The sequence below is a fragment of the Phyllostomus hastatus genome, unplaced genomic scaffold (genome assembly GCF_019186645.2).
Source record: "Phyllostomus hastatus isolate PE091 unplaced genomic scaffold, TTU_PhHast_1.1 phas_contig_477, whole genome shotgun sequence".
NCBI lineage: Eukaryota > Metazoa > Chordata > Mammalia > Chiroptera > Phyllostomidae > Phyllostomus > Phyllostomus hastatus.
In genome coordinates this window covers 2,798,967-2,816,110 of record NW_025333889.1, presented here as the reverse complement: position 1 = coordinate 2,816,110, position 17,144 = coordinate 2,798,967, and the positions used below count along the sequence as shown (strand labels likewise).

Genomic DNA, 17,144 nt, shown 5'->3' with positions numbered 1-17,144 from the left:
GGTGCTGGCAGGCGCGCACCCAGCCGGGCGTCGGGGGACTCTGGTACCACGTGGGGGTCGTTCGGGGGCTGCAGGGGCCACCGGGCCCGGTGGTTGGAAACCAGCCTCACGCGGGTTCCTCTGTCTCCCGCCCACTAGTCGCCCAGAAGATCGTGGCCACGAGGAAGAAGCAGCAGCTCTCCATAGGGCCCTGCAAGTCACTGCCCAACTCCCCCAGCCACTCGTCCGTCTGCTCCGCGCAGGTGTCCGCCGTGCACATCAGCCAGGTAGGTGGGGGCCCGAGGGGCTGTGCCGCGAGGCACGCTGGGGCCGCGGGGCGCGTGCCTGTCCGCGGCGTGGGCAGCCAGGTGGATTTCCTTAAGCTTCCAACTTCCTAAAGAACAGCGTGCTGGGGAATGGGCTCCACCCCTGGCTCAGAAACAGCTGAGGCCGAGTGGTTTTCGTGGGGGGTCCCGAACGTCTCCTGAGGGCACGCGGCCCGTGTTGTGAGGCGTGCTGGCCGAGGGAGGGGCAGCGGAGCGTGCGGTCGATTCCCACAGCCCCGAGTCCCCCTCCCCCGGCCGCCCACGGGAGGGACCGTGGTGGGGGTGGGGGGATCCGGAGCTGCTCCCACGTGCACCCAGGCTGGGATCCCCCACTCGGGAGTGGCTCTCGGTGATAGTCACCACGTCCCTGAGGCCCTGCAGCAGCTACCTTCCGTGGTGGCGTTTGCTGGCCGGCTGGCTTGGAAATAAACAAAATCATTGTCACCTGGGAGAGTCCAGCGGATGCCTCTTCGGGACACGGGGCTCGTGCTCCTCCCTGCACGTGTGCTGCGATGCGGTTTCAGGGGCAGGTGGGGCGGGGCGCCTCGTCAGGGGAGGGCCACGGGGGGGCCGCCGTCCCGGGAAGTGGGTGGGCGGCGCGTTTTAAGCAGCGCGCTCACAGCAGCAGCCCGCGGGGCAGCGAGCGGTCACGGGCGTCCGAGGCTCCTCTGACTGCGGGCCGGCCGCCTCTCGGCATCGGGCGGCGGCGGCGGAGCCGTAGAGCCAGCTCCTCGTTTTCAGAGGGAAGAGGTCATCCCACTGAACTTTAAAGCTTTTTGCAATTACGCCACAGATTTCTTAAGGCGCTTCTCAGGCCCGCCGACTCCGGGGGGACCGGGGTGTTCCGGGGCGAAGCCGCGGGTGCCCGGTGCTGCTGCTCGCGGCAGAGCCGGGGAGCAACGGCCCGGCCCCGGCCTCGGCGGCGCGGCCCGTGTGCGCGACCTGCGTGGGGGTGGCCCTCGGCCGCTGCCGCCGCGTGTCCCTAACGCGGCCTTGGTTTCGGGCCCTCGCAGACCAGCAACGGGGGCGGCAGCCTGAGCGACTACTCCTCCTCCGTCCCGTCCACGCCGAGCACCAGCCAGAAGGAGCTGCGCATCGACGTGCCGCCCACGGCCAACACGCCCACGCCCGTCCGGAAGCAGTCCAAGCGCCGCTCCAACCTCTTCACCGTAAGTGGGGCTCCGCCCGGGGGTCGTCAGCGGGGGTGGGGCTGACTTGCGTGGAAGTCTATGGGAACACGGTGGGGGGGGACTCACAGACCCAGGGCGTGAGCAGGGCGGGCGCGACCCGGGCCGCAGGGAGTGCTGACCCGTGTGCCAGACATGACGTGTGAGGGGTCTGCACCGAGACAGCTGTGACCCCGTGGCGCTCGGGGTCCCCAGCCAGGGCCCTGCCGCGCTGGCCACGAGAGCCGACAGAGCCCTGCCCAGCCCCAGACGTTTGTACCCGGCCTTTCCGGGGGAGAGCGGCCGCCCCCACGGCCGGCCCTGCGGCACTCGCCTCGCAGGTGCCAGGCTCGTTGACGGCCAGGCCGCCCACCTGCACTTCCCTTCGGAGCCACCTGCGGGGCACCTTAAAATGGCTGACCGGCCCTTGGGGCTGAGGCCTAGGGGCTCGGGGCCCCGGTGTGGGTGGTCGGGACGCAGCGGACTCGAGCGTGCTGCCTCCCTGCCCCGTCCCTCGCCGCAGCAGGTACCACTCCTTGGCCAGAGCCCAAACTCTGCTCCAGGCAGATCCGTGACCCGAGTCACGGGACGTGAGCGGCACAAGTGTCTCCCCGGGACCGGGTGGGTGCGTCACATGTTGGTGCTGTTGAAGCAGTCGTCTCAGCCTGGGGGGCCCTGTCCCCAGGAGACGTTTGGAAACACCAGGGGCGGTTTGGAGCTGTCCGAGTCGGGGCTGGGGCAGGGCCCGGTGCTGCGGCAAGAGGTGACCAGCTCCGCGCCCTCGGGCCCTGTTCAAACTGGGCGACTTCTCTTTCGGTTGGTTACTGCTGATGGTGATGCAAAGTTCAAAATTCAGTATTTCGGGGCCTGACTAAAGGTGGGCTCTGCAGGGGCAGCTGGGAGTCTGCCCTCTGACCTGCGGCCCTGCCGTGGGGATGGTGTCGATGTGCACGCGGCTGCCCAGTGCGGCAGCTCCGCCCCTCCCCCACGTCCGTGGTGGGTTTCCCACCGGGCAGCGCTCCTGCAGCAGCGCGCCCCTTTGCTGCGCCCCGAGGCCCGCACCACGTGAGCTCGTGCTGTGTGAGCTCCGGCAGACACTGCCACTGGAGGGCCGGAGGGCCGGCAGCGCAGGCCTGGACACTGGGCTGCTCTGCCTGCGGCTGTGAGACCTCGGGCAGCTCACTGAATCTCTCTGAGTTGGGAACAGCGGTGGTGGCGGCAGCGGCGGTGGGGCTGCCGGGAAGACTCCCTGGCGGGGCGGCGTCTCTGGGCCTCACTCTGGTTCTTCCTCACCACTGCTGACGCTGGGCAACCACCGCTGACGCTGGGCAACCACTGCTGACCCCAGGACAGGGGCCACCGTGGAGGGCCGAAGGGAGGGGCCCAGCTCTCCGCAGAGGACGGCGCACGGCCGGTGGGGCGGCGTGCGCACGGGCGAGCTGCTCTCCTGTGAAATCTCTCCAGACGGGCCGCCGGTGACAGAGCAGCACCCCCTGGCTCATCCCACCCTGACTGCGCTCGTGGGCTCCAGGCGGGGAAGGCATCACCTCGAGAACGGGCTGTGCCTCCCTCGTGACTCAGCAGACTGAGGAGCATCACCACCCAAAGATGGGGAGGGGGCAGGTGGGACACCAGTGCGGTGGGAGGGCGAGGGCCCCGACCGTGGACTTGCCCGGAGTGTCTTCCGTGTCTTGGCCACTCCTGCTCGGGCGCGGCGGGAGGGCAGGACACCGGCTCAGGCTGCCGCCCTGGGGTGCGTGGCCAGCCTCGGGGAGAGGGAGGAGAGGCCGGAGGCATCTTTTAAAACCAGGACTGTCACTAGGGGAGCTCCAGTGTGTCTGTCCCCGCCTGTTCAGGCAGCTCCAGAGTGTGCCAGAAAACAGTGTCCCCGGACCTTGCCCCTGGGGTGGCTGACGAGAGAGAGCTGGGGGGCAGGAAGCAGCCGAGTGACAGTCATTCAGTGAACAGGTGTGTGCTGGCCCCGGGCTGCCTGCGGGGCCTGGTGCTCGTGGGCGTGGACCCCACATGCAGGCGAGTTCGGAGAACGCAGGGGTCGGGGGAGAGCGGCTGGGTGGGGCCCCCTCGGCTTCCATCCGGGAAGGCGCCGCAGGTGCCGGAGCCAGTGAGAATGCCTCCTTAACTGTGTCACGGTGAGCGTGGCTGGTGGCACTGAGGTCTGGCCCTGGAGCAGTGCCTTGGGGGTGCCGTTCTCGCCATGAGACGCTGGGAAGCTGCGTGCTTGGGAAGCGCTTTAGAGATCGCGTCCAGCCGCCCCATAGATGCTCACAGGGACGGGGTCGGGGGCCATGGGGGGGCTGCGATGGGTTTGCTTCTTGGCCTTCAGGAAGCCGCTGGGGTCCTGGGCGTGGTGGTCAGTGGCCTGACTCGGGCAGTGCCCCAAGGTGGCAGTGGCGGCGAGGGGTCGGCACGTTTAGGCTGGAGTTCTTCACCACAGCTCCACTAGGTGGCAGCGTCGGCCAAGGGACGGAAAGGCAGTTGGTTAATTTCAAAATTGTAGCAATTAAGAAACTAAACTCCCATTGTTCCCAGGTGTAACCTGATCTCAAACACGTGAACTCTCAGACTCTTCTTCCCTGGTTATTATCGGTGGTCTTCTGGTCTCAATTGGCAAAAAAAACACATTTATATATGAAAGCGGGTGGTAGGACGAGCGTGCCTCACGCTGCACCCGCAGGAGAAGTTCGGGCGCCCGGACCCGCCCACCGTGTTTGTTTGAGCCCCCTGAAGAGGCGACAGTGCATCACAGCACACGTCAGCTTTCAAACACGCGTGTCTCAAGGAGCAGCCTGTGACGCGGGCCAGCGTTCATAGTCCCGCGTGTTTCTGCGTGTGTCTTTGCTGCTTGAGATAAAAATAGACCCCCCCCCACCCCCGCGTCTCAGAGCGGCGGACACTCGACATCTCTGCCGCGGGAGCACATCCCGTGCTGTGTTGTGGTGGGGGTTAACGCTTCGCTCATCACAAGCTGACTGATGCCGACTTCTGCTCATTTACAGAAGCTGTTTTGAGCGGAGGAAGGCTGGAAGGCCGTAGGCATTTGGTTCCTGGGTTTGAAATGTGGGCCCTTAGAACGATCAGTGCAGCCCCCCAGCCCGGTTTCCGCGTGGATGCGTGTCCTCGTGGAGGGTGTGCGCGGACACACTGCCGCCTCCCGCAGTGGACGAGTCTCGGGTCACAGGCTCCCCCCATGTGTCTCCCCAGGGCAGCCCTGCCCCCCCCGTCTCCGGCCGGGAACAGCCCGGCCCTGGTGGGTGGTTACGCTCTGCACCTGCGTTTCGGTCTCTCCCGGTCCCGGGTGTCCCTAACTGCACGCTGCTCCACCCCTTTGAGCTTTGTAATCGTGGTACGGTCCACATCAGCGGTCCCCACCTCCTTGGCACCAGGAACCAGTTCGCTAGCTCACCCACCGCTCACCACCTGCTGGGTGGCCCGGTGCGGGGAGGGTGGCTGGGGACCCCCGGTCCACATGGCGCTTTTGAAAGCCTAGCCTGTGACGCCGACACCGTTGAAGAGACCCGCGCACATCCCGTGACTGGAGACTGGGCCAAGACACCGCCCGGCCCGTGGAAGCCCGCTGCAGAAACAAGGTGGCAGAGTCGGCCGTGTGCGGGGCGCCTGTGTGGGTGGCGTCTGGTGGTCTTCGGGGGAGGAGATGCCAGGTCCCTCTGCAGAGGTCCGCAGCTGCTGGCTTACCCACTGGCCGCAGGGCGGGGGACAGTTTCCTCTTTGGCGGGGGGGCATTCCTGGCAGCGAAGCTTCCTGTCCCCGGAGCAGGTGGCTGCTAGCGTTTCCCTTGCTGGATTCCGGGCTTACCTGGGACACGGGAACATTCGGGTAAAGGAGGGAGGGGTAGCTAGACCCACCTTGGCCTCCCCCCGCACTCCGTGTCCTGAGCCCAGGCGTGCAGCGTGGCCTGCACGCTGTGATTCCCTTGGGCGGCTGGACATCAGGGTTAGGGACGTACATGCCAGCCTGTTGGCGAAAGGCAACCGTGGGCCGAGACACGGCAGGCCCTCCCGCCCTGCAGCCCGCCTCTGCGCCCTCCTCGCCCTCCTCGCCAGACGCCCAGTGGCCCGGGTGTTTTCACCTGGTCCGGGCACTTGCTCACTCGCCCCTTGGGGTGGGGGGGCGGGGGCGGGCGCTGCGGCAGCTCCTCCTCCCGGGGTCCCGCCTGTCCGGAACCCGGACGCCCCGCTCCCAGCCACTGTCGGGACAGATAGGCTGCCTGCCGGGAGGAAGGTGCTAATTTTTTGTTAATTATTCTGGTTCATAGGGAATAATGGAGATGGATTTCCAAACTCAAAATTTATAAAATTCCAAAAGTACTTTGAATGAGCTCTTGTTGGTTTCAGTGTTTATAAATGTTATGTCTGTGAGCTTTGAGTCTTATTTCTAACAGAACCCCGAGTCCCAGCTTCCCGGTCATGGAGTTGTGGGGGAAAGAATTCAGAGTCATCCCACAGCCCTTACTACACGTTATTAGCCAGAGACTCAGAGAAAAGGGAGCCTCTAACCCCTAGCTAAAATTCATGACAAGGAATTGATAGATGTCTCCATTTCCCTCCTAGCCCACGGGGGGAGCCTTCAGTTTCATGTTCTCCCGCAGCTTCCTGTTCGTGGCCCGTGTCACTGCGTGTGGCTCACGCCGTCCTCGGGAGACGGCGCGTGGTGCCGGCACCAGGGTGCTCGATAGGTGTCAGCCCTGCCGTTGTCAAGGAAACTCACTCCATCTCATCCTCACCCGAGGACAGGCTCACTGGCTTTGAGAGAGAGGGGGAGGGTGAGAAAGAAACATTGGTCGGTTGCCTCCCGTAAGTGCCCTGAGCGGGACCGAACCCACAACCCAGCATGCCCAGCATGTGCCCCGACCAGGACTCGAACCCACAGCCTTCCCGTGGACGGGGCGGCGCTGCAGCCCCCGGAGCCACCCGGCCAGGGCAGGAGCACACCTTCCCACGAGCACCTGTGCCCGTGGGACATGCTGCCTGAGGTGACGTCCTGGGGACTTTCTCCCTGGGCCCCACGGGGGTGCCCCCCCTTGACAGAAACAGAACCAGACGCCCGCCTCACGCCTTGGGAAACGGGGTGTCGCCCGCCTGTCCCCGCAGCGCCGGACACCGCCAGGTCTGCTCGTTTCATACATCATCTCAGATTTGAAAAGCACGCGAAAATGTTTCTCCATTTTCAATATTGCGTGAGTAATGTTCCCATTGAGAAGTAATGGAGTGGAGTTGTCACTTGTCAGCGCAGTTATTAAGGAGGACGAGTCTCGATCCTTCTCTCGTGATGAAATAAATCTGTCAGGAGATCGCCGCTCACGGGTTCTCGTGCCGTCGAGCAGCGGGGCCTCGGTTGCGCCGTCCGCCCCGCTCGCCCAGGCCCTGGTGGGCTTCCGGTGGGGCTCCTCTGGGCGGGGTGCCCGCCGGTGGGCCGCCAGCCGTGCGGCCGGGAACCTGGCCAGCGTTGAAACCGCTCCTTTTCCCCCCAAGCACCGACTTACTATCAAAAAAGACACTTTCAACTTTACTTTCTCTTCCCATTTGTTAGTTTCTGTGCTGTTAAACCCTGGTTCGACTTGGGATTTGCTGTGCTCCCACCATGCAGAGGCAATAAAAGGAAACATTACCGGCACCTTGATAGGAGTCGGGAGCGTGCCGTCACGTTGCACAGCTGAGTCGCTAATAGAATTCTGTGCAACGCTTCAGACGTTAATTAAATGTGTGCGTTTGTGTCGCGGGCTTCCCAAACAAGCCGCGAGGAGCCCCTTTCTCCTCGGCTGGATTCACTGCATCTCCGGGATGTGTGTTCCTGTTGGGCGTTACTGTTCTGTATGGTCCATTGGTCTCCAGTAATTGAATTTTGAACTCTTTATAAAAAGAATTAAAAGATAATTTTGCAGGGGAAAAAGTTTAGTGCGTTCTCTGTGGAACGAGGCATCCGTGGAGATGGGAGAGCCCGCAGCCTGGGGGGGGAGGCGTGCGTGTGCGTGTTTGTGAGCACGCGTGCACGCACACCCCGCCTGCGGGCCCTGGGCCCGGGCAGACCTCGCGCCCCCGCCCCATGGACCGCGACCCCGACCGAGGGCTAACTCTGTTTTCGGTTTTGCAGTCTCGGAAAGGGAGCGACCCCGACAAGGAGAAGAAGGGCCTGGAGAGCCGGGCGGACAGCATCGGCAGCGGCCGCGCCATCCCGATCAAACAGGTACGCCCGGCCCCCCTCCCCCGCGGCCGCGGACACGCCCGGTACCCCCTGGCCCGGACGCCGGCCCGCACGCGCGCCGAGGTTGGTTTGATGTGCCGTTGATGAATGTGGAAGTCACTCACTTGACATCAATTAGAAGAGGTTCCCGTGTGCATTAACACGGGATCATTAGAATGAGAAGAGGGGAGACGTGGCGGCAACAGGCCTAATGAAGTGCGGCCGGCCCGCCCGCACGCGGCGCGCGCGCGTCGGCCTGAGCCGGCTTCAAAGGCCGCCTTTGTGGCCGGGCTTTGATTGGGCCGCGGGCCGCCGGGCGGCGGGGGTGGAGCACATCTCCGCACAAGAGCCCCTTGTGAGCCCGGGAAGAGCCCGGCGTGGCCCTAATTTGCTCGCGCAGACGGACATCTGAGCGCTGTTCCCGGCTCGTTTGTAACAACGAGGCAATTAGTTGTGATAATCATAGCCGGTGTGTCAGCTGTGCGCTCTTGTTTGTGATTTGCTAATGAAGGAATTGTAACTTTGATTAGGTTCAGTTTCATTTAGACCTTATTACATAAAGGAACATTTACAGCTGTAATGTGGGGCCTTAATTAAACTTCCTCATTACACGCGAGGACCGGCATCCGAGCATTTGTTTTGGCCTCGGCCGCCGGCCGGGAATGGGTTTTCATTAGCCCGGAAACCAGACACCGCATCCCGGTGTGCCGCCAGCAGAATGGGGCCTCACGTGACCTCGCTGGCTGTCGGGTTTCCAAGGAAAAGGGAGAGTGTAACCCGGCACCTCAGCTGCTGGAAACGTCACCTTTGGGTTCGCCACAGAGGGCCGAGTGGCTGAGACCGGGTCCTCCCTGGGAGAGGGAGAACCCACGGGCAGGACCCTCGCCCTGCGTCCCCCCCCCCCGCCCGGCTGGGGCCACGTTGTCCCCTGGGGCGTCGCTCCTGGCCAGACTCTCCGGCAGGTGCCCTGGCGAGTGTTCCCATGTTTCAGGAACTCGTGTGGGCGGTGGCCGCCCTCCTCAAGGGCTGGGGGGTCCTTCGGGAAGGCCTCTGGAGCCTGTGGGGGCAGGCACGGGCTGCAGTGCAGGGGTTAGGACCCTGTCGTGGCCGGGGGACTGGAGCAGGGAGGCCCTGGGGGTCCTTCCGAGCCCCTGTGCACAGGCTGGGCAGCTGCTGCGTGGACTGCCGCCCGGCCCCGTTAAGGAAAACCGCCTTCGTCCTCGTGGGGGCGGACGTCTTCGCGGGGTGGGGGGTCGTGCCCGGAGAGCCCCGAGCATGTGGTCGGGTATTCTTCTTGTGTGTGCGTATCGATCAGCCCCGCTCTCTGCCGAAGGTCATTGTCATGTGCAGCTTTCATGCTGCCGTTAGCATTTGCAGTGGAGTTACAGAAATCCTTGCCCTCTCCTCCTCTCCTGTAGTGGTTGACTCGGAGCCGTTGCCCTCGGGGGCCGTTGGAACCAAACCCTGGACTGCTTCCGTGATTCACGTCTGTGGTCGGTTGGGGTGGGACTCTTCAGGCCGTCGGGTCCCTGGTGTCCCGGGGGCCGTCCCTCGGTCTGTACCCTGCTCGTGCGTGCGAGGGGCTCGCTGTGCAGGCTCGGCTCCCCCTGCGGGGGGCGGGCACTCGGCCCTCGGGTGTGGAATGAGGATCGCCCAGCCCTCGGAAGCCTGTTAACTGTGAGTGCTCAGAGCAGTCTTGCCGAAAGCTGTGAGTCGCGGTGCGGGAAGCCCACATGGCTCCTGGTTCCTCGCAGCTGCCCCCGCGTGCCTGCGGCCACTGGCGGGCCCACCCCCTCGTGGTGGGCCCACGCCAGGCAAGGGCCCTGCCCGGGTCCCATGAAACGCTGGCGTGTGGAGACGCCAGAGGGAGTTCGTGAGCTCCAGCAAACCTGGGGCTTCAGACGAGGCGCACGCGGCGCTTCACCCGGGCGGTGCGGGTCAGTGCGGGTCAGTGGACAGTTGTGAAGATCTGTCTCACACTCGCGTGTGCCCCCGTTTGTGGAGGGGCCGAGCTCATCAGCGAAAGGCTGAGTCCGCTCCCCCCGTGGGGTGGCCTGGGCTTGCAGGAGTGAGGGTGGGTCGACGGGAGGGGCCGCAGGGCAGCGCTGCCCGGCGTGTCCGGGCGCCCAGCAGACGCCCAGCAAACGTAGCTCGGGCGAGGGAGCGATGAAAGGAGCTTTTATTGCTCATGAAACCCTTTGCCTGGAGCATCCTGTCGAATCGCAAACACGCCTAGGCTGGGCGGCTGTGGGTCCTGTACTTGGGGTTAAACCGGGCGGGTGAGCGGGGCCGGGACTGGGGCCAGGCCCTCCTGCCTGGGGCCCGTGCTCCCTCCACCCGCCGCTGGGCGGGCCGCCGGCGGGAGCGGAGCTGCGCGTTTAAAACACGGGAAGCCTGACCGCAGGCCGAGGTGCCCGTGTCTGTGCTTCTGCGGAAGAGCCGTCCACGGCTGTCTGTAGGAGCCGCCTCCCCGGGGACCCCACAGCCTCGCTCGTCGGCCCCTGGGGGGCGTGGGGGGGTCATTTCATCCCTCGGGGTGTCCGCCGCACCGGGGCCCTGCCCTGCTGGCTGGCCGCGGAGAGAGCGTGTTGTCCTGATGCTCCGCAGGCTGCAGTCGCGGCCTGGGTGCCGGGGCCCCGCACAGCCGCCTGCCCACGGGTCCTTCAGAGCCTCGGCGACCTCTGTGGGGGTGGGGACGGGGTCGGCGTCTGGGCTGGGCTGGCCGGTAGTGGTGACCACGGCAGAGCCTTGCTCTCCCTCCCTGTGGGAACCTGGCTTAGGACACAGATGAGGCCTGGCGCGTCCCCGTGACCTTGGTTCCCCGCACCCCCCCCCCCGCCCTGCACACTCACAGCCTGCTCATTGCACGGACAGGACCCCCTCGTCTGGGGGCTGTGGGGTCACAACATGGGCAGGGGCGTCGGCCTCCCCTCTCTCCCCAGTCAAAGGCTTTTCATCAAGGAGATGACTTATTTTCTGCAAAATAACTTCGTTTCTGGAGGGCCTGGGTCCACCTCCTTTTTTTTTTTTTTTGGTCCTTCCTGAGGCTTTAGAGGAGATTTGGTCCAGACAGTTTTTTTTTTCTTAATAATAAGATAGGGTCTGCCAGAATAAAAACGAAAAAGCAAAGCAAGAAAAATAAAAAGCCAGAGGCCCGGCCCGGCGGCGCGGCCTGTCACGTATGAATTTTTCATTGCTGCGGAGACTTGTACATACATAATCGCCTGATTGCGGTGGGAGCTGGGGAGCTCCCGTGGTGTCATTTGCATAAATCTTGTTAAGTCAATGGCAGTTAATGAAGTACAAATGAGCCCGGAGAAGGTGACATGCAAGCCGTGGGTGGCAGATGGGAGGTCTGTTTGCGGGACGGCAGCTGTGTGCTCTCCTTTCTTCCCTTCCCTTCCGCGGTTTTTAATCTCCGTATTGTTGGACGGGCCCCCCGCTTCCCGCGCTCAGACTCCGGGCCAGAGCCAGGCCCCCCGCTCCGGCCCCGACACCCCGACGCCGGCCCGGCCCCTCGGAGAGCAGCAGACCGAGGGCCGGGCCTCCCCGCCTCGCTCGTGCTGACCCGTGCCCCAGAGGGTCCGCGTCACTGACGGCTCGCTCAGTGTGTCTTGTCCCGCTTACACAGGTGTGGGTTTTGGGGCTTTTTTTTAGATTTGACGAGGGAAAATAAGAAAATGCCACTGAATTTTTTTTTAAACCCTCACCCAAGGACATGTTGACTGACTTTGGGGAGCGCAGGGGTGGGGCGGGGAGGAGAACGAGGGAGAGCATCGCTCGGCGGCCCCTGGTCGGGGCGTGCTCGAACCCGCAACCCAGGCACGCGTCCTGAGCTGGAGGCGGCCTTGCGGCCTTCCGGGGTGTGGGGCGGTGTCCCGGCCAACTGAGACCCCTGGCCAGTGCCCACGGCATTCTCTTAGGCAGGGTGTTCTCCCGTGGGGGATTCCTGAGTGAAAATGAGTAGAAAACGCTCTTTGCTGTGCTGCTGTTTGGGAGTCTGTCCTCCCGTAAGGCAGGCGGTGGAGGTCATCCAGCTGTCGTCCGCGTCCCGAGTCCCTGCGCGGCCGTACGGGGCGGTGCTGCCCGGGGCCGGCGTGGCGTGGGGGGGCAGGCGGCCTTCGGCTGCAGCCAGGACCCCTCGCCAGGAGCGCAGACCCCGCAGGAGGACCCTCCACAGGCGTGTCTCGGTCAGGGCTCGCGTGTCACTTGCCTGGTGGTTTGGTTGTTTTAAAAGACGCAAGCGCCCGCAAGACTCACTGGGAGCTCTTAGAGATTTGTGGGCAAAGTGCTGCACGGGCTTACTGCTTGTCTCCTCATTCGGTCGGTGCTTGGAGGGAGAGAGACCTCCGTCGGCGCTGGAGAAACCCCAGCAAAGAGGGGTGCACGGAGCGATGGGAGCCACTCGGTTCCCCCACTCCGTCGGTTCTCGCTTTGCCACGCCAGGGCGCACGCTCTGCGACCTTGGGCCCTGCGCGTTCCACGGCGGACCAGGTGAGTCTGCGTCCCTTCGGGATGCTCCGTGATCTCCATGGCTTCACAAGACTTCTTAGGGTCTCAATTTTGACCTTGAATCCGGACGTCACGGCCACCTCCAGAGTGCACAGTCAGAACAGACGTTTCTTAGCAGCAGCCGCCTGCACCATGGGAAAACCCTTCCCCGGGCAGCACGGGGAGAGCCAGCCAGGGTGGAAGTTTCTGGAAGCACTTGCCATTGCTCTGTGCGAGGTTTTGAACCCCTGTGCAGGGGTTCGATTCTCAGTTGAGTGGGAGGAAGCAACTGTTGATCGAGCACAGGGCACCTCTGGAGTTAGTCTCTGAGGCCGTGGCCACAGGGCGCCAACCTGCACTGTCTGGAACCCGGGCCCCACGCAAGGGGGTGGGTTGTACGGTGTCAGCAGACGAAAAGCCACCCGACGACACTCGCTTTGACGCCTCCTGAAAGCCGGGCGTCGTTCGCAGCCGGGCGGTCGGCTGCTCAGCTGCTGCGTGCTCTCGTGGTGGGGAGGGGACCAAACCAGGCCGAAACTTAGAGGCCGGGTGGCCTGCTCCGCCTGCACCCCCCCCCACCCGCAGCACCCTGGGACAGCCGATCCTGCAGGTCCCCGTGCCTTCTGCACCTCGTCCACTGGGGCGCCGGGACGCGGGCTCCTGTTTGTTGAGCCCGACCCCTGAGGAGCCAAGGGGAGCGGAAGGCACCCTGAGAAGACGCTGTTCGCCCGTGCGGCCGGCAGATCGGTGCTGCTGGGGCGTGGGGGGCCCTTGAGTCCCCTGAAGCGGGTAACTGACTGACGTGGACCCGGTGCCCTGAAAGCTAATTCACTTCACGTGGGTGGGCAGCTCCCTGGGAGCATTGCGTCCGCCCAGCCTGGTGCGCCCCAGACGCTCCACCAATTAGTTAATGTAATGGGTCAGGTGGGTGCATCACGCGCCTTCAGTTCGACTCCTCAGGTGTTCTCCCGTCATTGGCAGAACAGAACAGTGGGCACATCTGGACGCCTGCCTAGCACGTCAGCAGTCTGTGAGGGGTAGGGCCCGCCCTCCCCGTGCCCTGGACCCTTTGGGCAGTGTGGGTGGGTGGCTGCGGGGTCTCTGCAAACTGCTCAGAGGCTTCACGAACCAACGTACAAAATCCATCAGTTAAACACCCACCTGCGGAACAGTTCTAAAGAGTGCTTCCCTTGACTGAGGTCTGCGGGAGGGTGATGCAAAGTAACAGGTGCTGCAGCGCTTGATACAGTGTAGACTGCTGTGCAAACAATGTCATTTCCGAGAGCGGAGGTTCGCTCTAAGATTCAGTGCCGCTTCTGTGGATCCGTAATCCAGGAGCAGGGATAATATCTAAGTGATGCATTTCGGCAAAATGTTTATTTTCAAAGTCCAGTGGTGATGATGAAACCCAGCTCCTTATGAGCTCAGAAGTGCAAGCTCACATACAGATGAGAGGAGCATTCCTCAAAGCCAGCGCTCGCTTATATTGCTGGGATTACTTTTGTCTCGATGCGTTAGTGCGATGCTTTAATTTCAGCCTTGTTTCCCATCAGCCTCAATGCTGTGCAGACGCGCCCGGGGCCTGGGGGTACAGGGGAGGCCGGTGACCCAGGCCCCCGGCCGCCAGCACCGTTGGGTGGGGGTGCAGTGGAGGTGTGTCCCAAGGGCCCTGGAGCTCAGGGACGGTGGGCACGATGAAGCTGGAAAGAGGAGGGGGAGGGAGATGGAGGCGGGAGCAGTCAGTCCCACGGGCCCTTGAGGCACCAGTGGGCGGTCCCCGGAGGCAGGAGTGGGGAGCGAGCCCCCAGCATGGAGGTGGTGCAGGGGAGGTATTGGAGGGGAGCCTGGGCAGGCGGTGGCGTCCAGCGGCCGAGGGCTGTGGCCCAAGAGGGCCACCGGAGGGGTGGTGACACATTCTCACACAGTGGCGGCGTGAGAGTGGGGCTCGGGGCCCCAGGCTCTCCCCCCGGGCCCCCCCCAAAGGGACGCCTGCAGGCAGCGTCCTGGGGGCCACTGGGCCTCTGCCTTCCCTAACCTGAGGGGTTCTTCGCTCCTGCTACTTCCCCCGTAGTGACTGCGGTGAGCAGTCGGAGCCCGCCCGAGGACTCGGGGCTGCCGGCGTGTAACGGGTGCTTTCTGAGCGCCAGAAACCCCGCTGGCCGTGCTCTGTGGTCCCCTTGAGCTCGGCGGTGGTGGGTGCGGTGGTCCTCCTTCCACGGAGAAGAGGAAGGCTCGGGGGCGGGCGAGGTCGGTCCCCCAGCGTCACGCAGCGTCCCGGGCCACCGGGCTGCCGCGGCAGCACCTCCTGGCGCCTCCCTGCTGCTCTCCGGTGCTCGCGCGTTGAGGAATTTCCTCTGAACAAGTATCTTCGTTACGTGGTTCCGTGTGTGAGAATTTTGTGTTAGGCTGGCACATTCTAGGACTCGGGGCTGTGTTCCCAGCAGCTGGATTTTTGCCCCAATCCGTCCACGTCAGCCACAGCCCTCCTGACCGTAGTTAGTGCTGACCTCGAGAATACGTTTGTCTGTCACCAAAGTTCTTCTGTGGAGAAATGGCTCGTGTTGTTTTTAATGTGCAAAAATAATTCTGTGGAGAAGTGCCAGCCCCACAGACGCGCCGGCGGCGGCGACAGACGCGGAGACGAGGGTGGGGACAGCGAGCGGCGAAGAGGCGGCGGGCGGTGCCGTGCCCCCGTGCCAGAAACTTAGACCCACGAGAAATCCGTTCATGCCTGGTTTCACAGTTAACGGGAGACAACACAGTTCTCCTCGGAGCTCAAGTTAGGAGATACCCTCAATACCCGCTCTATTGCCGCGCCAACAGCAGTGCACACGAGACTGAAAAAATACATACTCACTCCGCCCCAACACTCGTGCTCCTAGAAATTCACCCAAGGCAACTCCCCCTTTAGGAGAGGGGAGAGGGCACCTTCGGTGCGCCAAACCGCTCATGGCGGGGGCGGCCCTGCCGTTCAAGGCCCAGGGACCCCCGGAGTCCCTTGAGCAAGGGGGGGCCACACTAGCAGTTGTCAGCCGAGTAGCACTGGGCAGGCAGCCCCTACAACCGTCAGTCGGAAGCTCTCTGGAGCTGTGAAGAGTGTCCGTAAAGCAGTGAGTGAAAGCATACAACTGTTTTATAGTTAGGACAGGAAAACATGCCTCCACCTGGTCCGAAACTGGGTGACTGGAAACACAGACCAGCGACCTGGAGAACTGGAAGGAAGGTGACTTGAGCAAGGTGACTTGAGCGCGAAGGAAAGGAAAGCCGCTCACACATGCGGAGTTCCCGGCACCCGCCCCCCGGCGCCCCCCGGCCTTCGGTTTTCGGAACACGTGGGCAGGGCAGCTGCGCTCCCGGGCAGACCTGCCCCGGCGCCCTCAGGGACCCAGGGCCTCCTGGAGTCCCGTCGCTTACCTGCTTGCTGGCCCCACTCCCAGGCAGCTCCTCAGTCTTGACCTCTCATGCCCTGGACTCTGTTTGGGGTCAGTTAAACGGGACAGGCCCTCTGCATCCGCACTGCCGGTCTGGGCTCTTGAATAGGTTGGGGTGATGCCTGTTTGGCAGGTGGTGGCCACACGGCGGTTCTCACTGAGCCCCCGGGGAGGACGCAGAGCTGTCGCTTACTTCCCTTGAAAGTCACGTCGGCGAGTGTGGAAGACACGGGAGGGCTGACGGCTGCTGCGGCCGTGTGCCCAGGACGGCGGCCCCGGGCATCCAGCCACCCCTGAGGCTGCTGGCACAGGGTCTCAGGTCGGTTTCTGCATGAAAATGGAGACTCTGCTGCTCAGGAGTTTACATCTTTTCCTTAAGTAACTCATCTCAGGATGGAGAATACACATGTATACAAGTATATACGTAGGATACGTATGTTTAGGTAATGTGTTGGTGTATACTAATCCTATACATTAACCATGTTTTTCTCTGTGATCCTCCCATTTTTGCCCAAAGGACCAAATGTGCTCCTTGTGTGTGGTGCGGAGTTAGTGTCCTGGCACAGAACACGCTGGTTTTAAAGTGGTGGTGGGGGGGTGCCCTCACTTTATGTGAGGGGAGGCAGGGTCTGCTGGAGGCCACGGTGTTCTGGGCCGGAGCCAGGACCCACTGCGTTCTGCTTCACTGACCTCCCACCGTCATTAATGCTGATGTCATGGGAATTGTCCTCATCCTTGGACACTGAGAAAAGTAGAAGTAACAGCCCCGACTGGTGTGGCTCAGTGGATTGAGCGCCAGCCTGCGAACCTAACGATTGCCGGTTTGATAGCTGGTCAGGGCACATGCCTGGGTTGCAGGCCAGGTGCCCAGCAGGGGGCGCTCAAGAAGCAACCACACATTGATGTTTCTCTCCCTCTATTTCTTTCTCCCTTCCCCTCTGAAAAATAAAATCTTTAAAAAAAAATAACAAATAAAGTTTGACGCTGTTTCCATTGTATAAAGAGCAGACCGGTTTTTTCAAGTTTCATACCACTCGACTGGACTGTGTTCAAGGCGCGGGAGAGAACGGGTGGGGTCACGGCACTCGAAAGGGCCTGTGTCCTGATGGTGAAGAACTGGTGCTGGTAGGTCCTCCGCCCAGCAGGTTCTGACATGCCCCCGCCCCACCCCCCGCAGCCCCGTGAGGAGGCTTCATGCGACATTCCATTTCACAGACCAGAAGGCCTAGGCTCTGCTGGCATGGGTCCAGAAAGCCAGGAGGAGGCAGAGACCAGATTTAAACCCAGGTCTGCCTCTTCCCAGAACCCGCGACCTCCTCAGCCACTGCTGAGCCTCCAGCCTGACCTCATGGGGGGTGTGAACAGCTCGGGCACGGGGCCACACCCAGGGGCCACACCCAGGGAACAGCTCGGGCACGGGGCCACACCCAGGGGATGTGGCCCCTACACAGCGCCCTCGCCACGGGGTCTGCAGTCGGTGGCCTCCGTGCCCCCCGGAGCAGCCCAGACCCTCGCTGCAGAAACGCTCTGAG

General features: G+C 63.1%; 1 protein-coding gene across 9 annotated transcripts in view; it reads left to right on the top strand.

Moving 5' to 3' along the window:
• AGAP1 (ArfGAP with GTPase domain, ankyrin repeat and PH domain 1) overlaps positions 1–17,144 on the top strand; it is a 333,220-nt gene that overhangs the window by 151,120 nt on the left and 164,956 nt on the right. For all 9 annotated transcript variants that reach the window (XM_045845687.1, XM_045845686.1, XM_045845689.1 and 6 more), the window contains 3 exons: positions 139–266; positions 1,319–1,474; positions 7,601–7,693. In XM_045845687.1, coding sequence (XP_045701643.1) covers positions 139–266; positions 1,319–1,474; positions 7,601–7,693 — 377 coding nt within the window. The remainder of the gene's footprint in view (positions 1–138; positions 267–1,318; positions 1,475–7,600; positions 7,694–17,144) is intronic.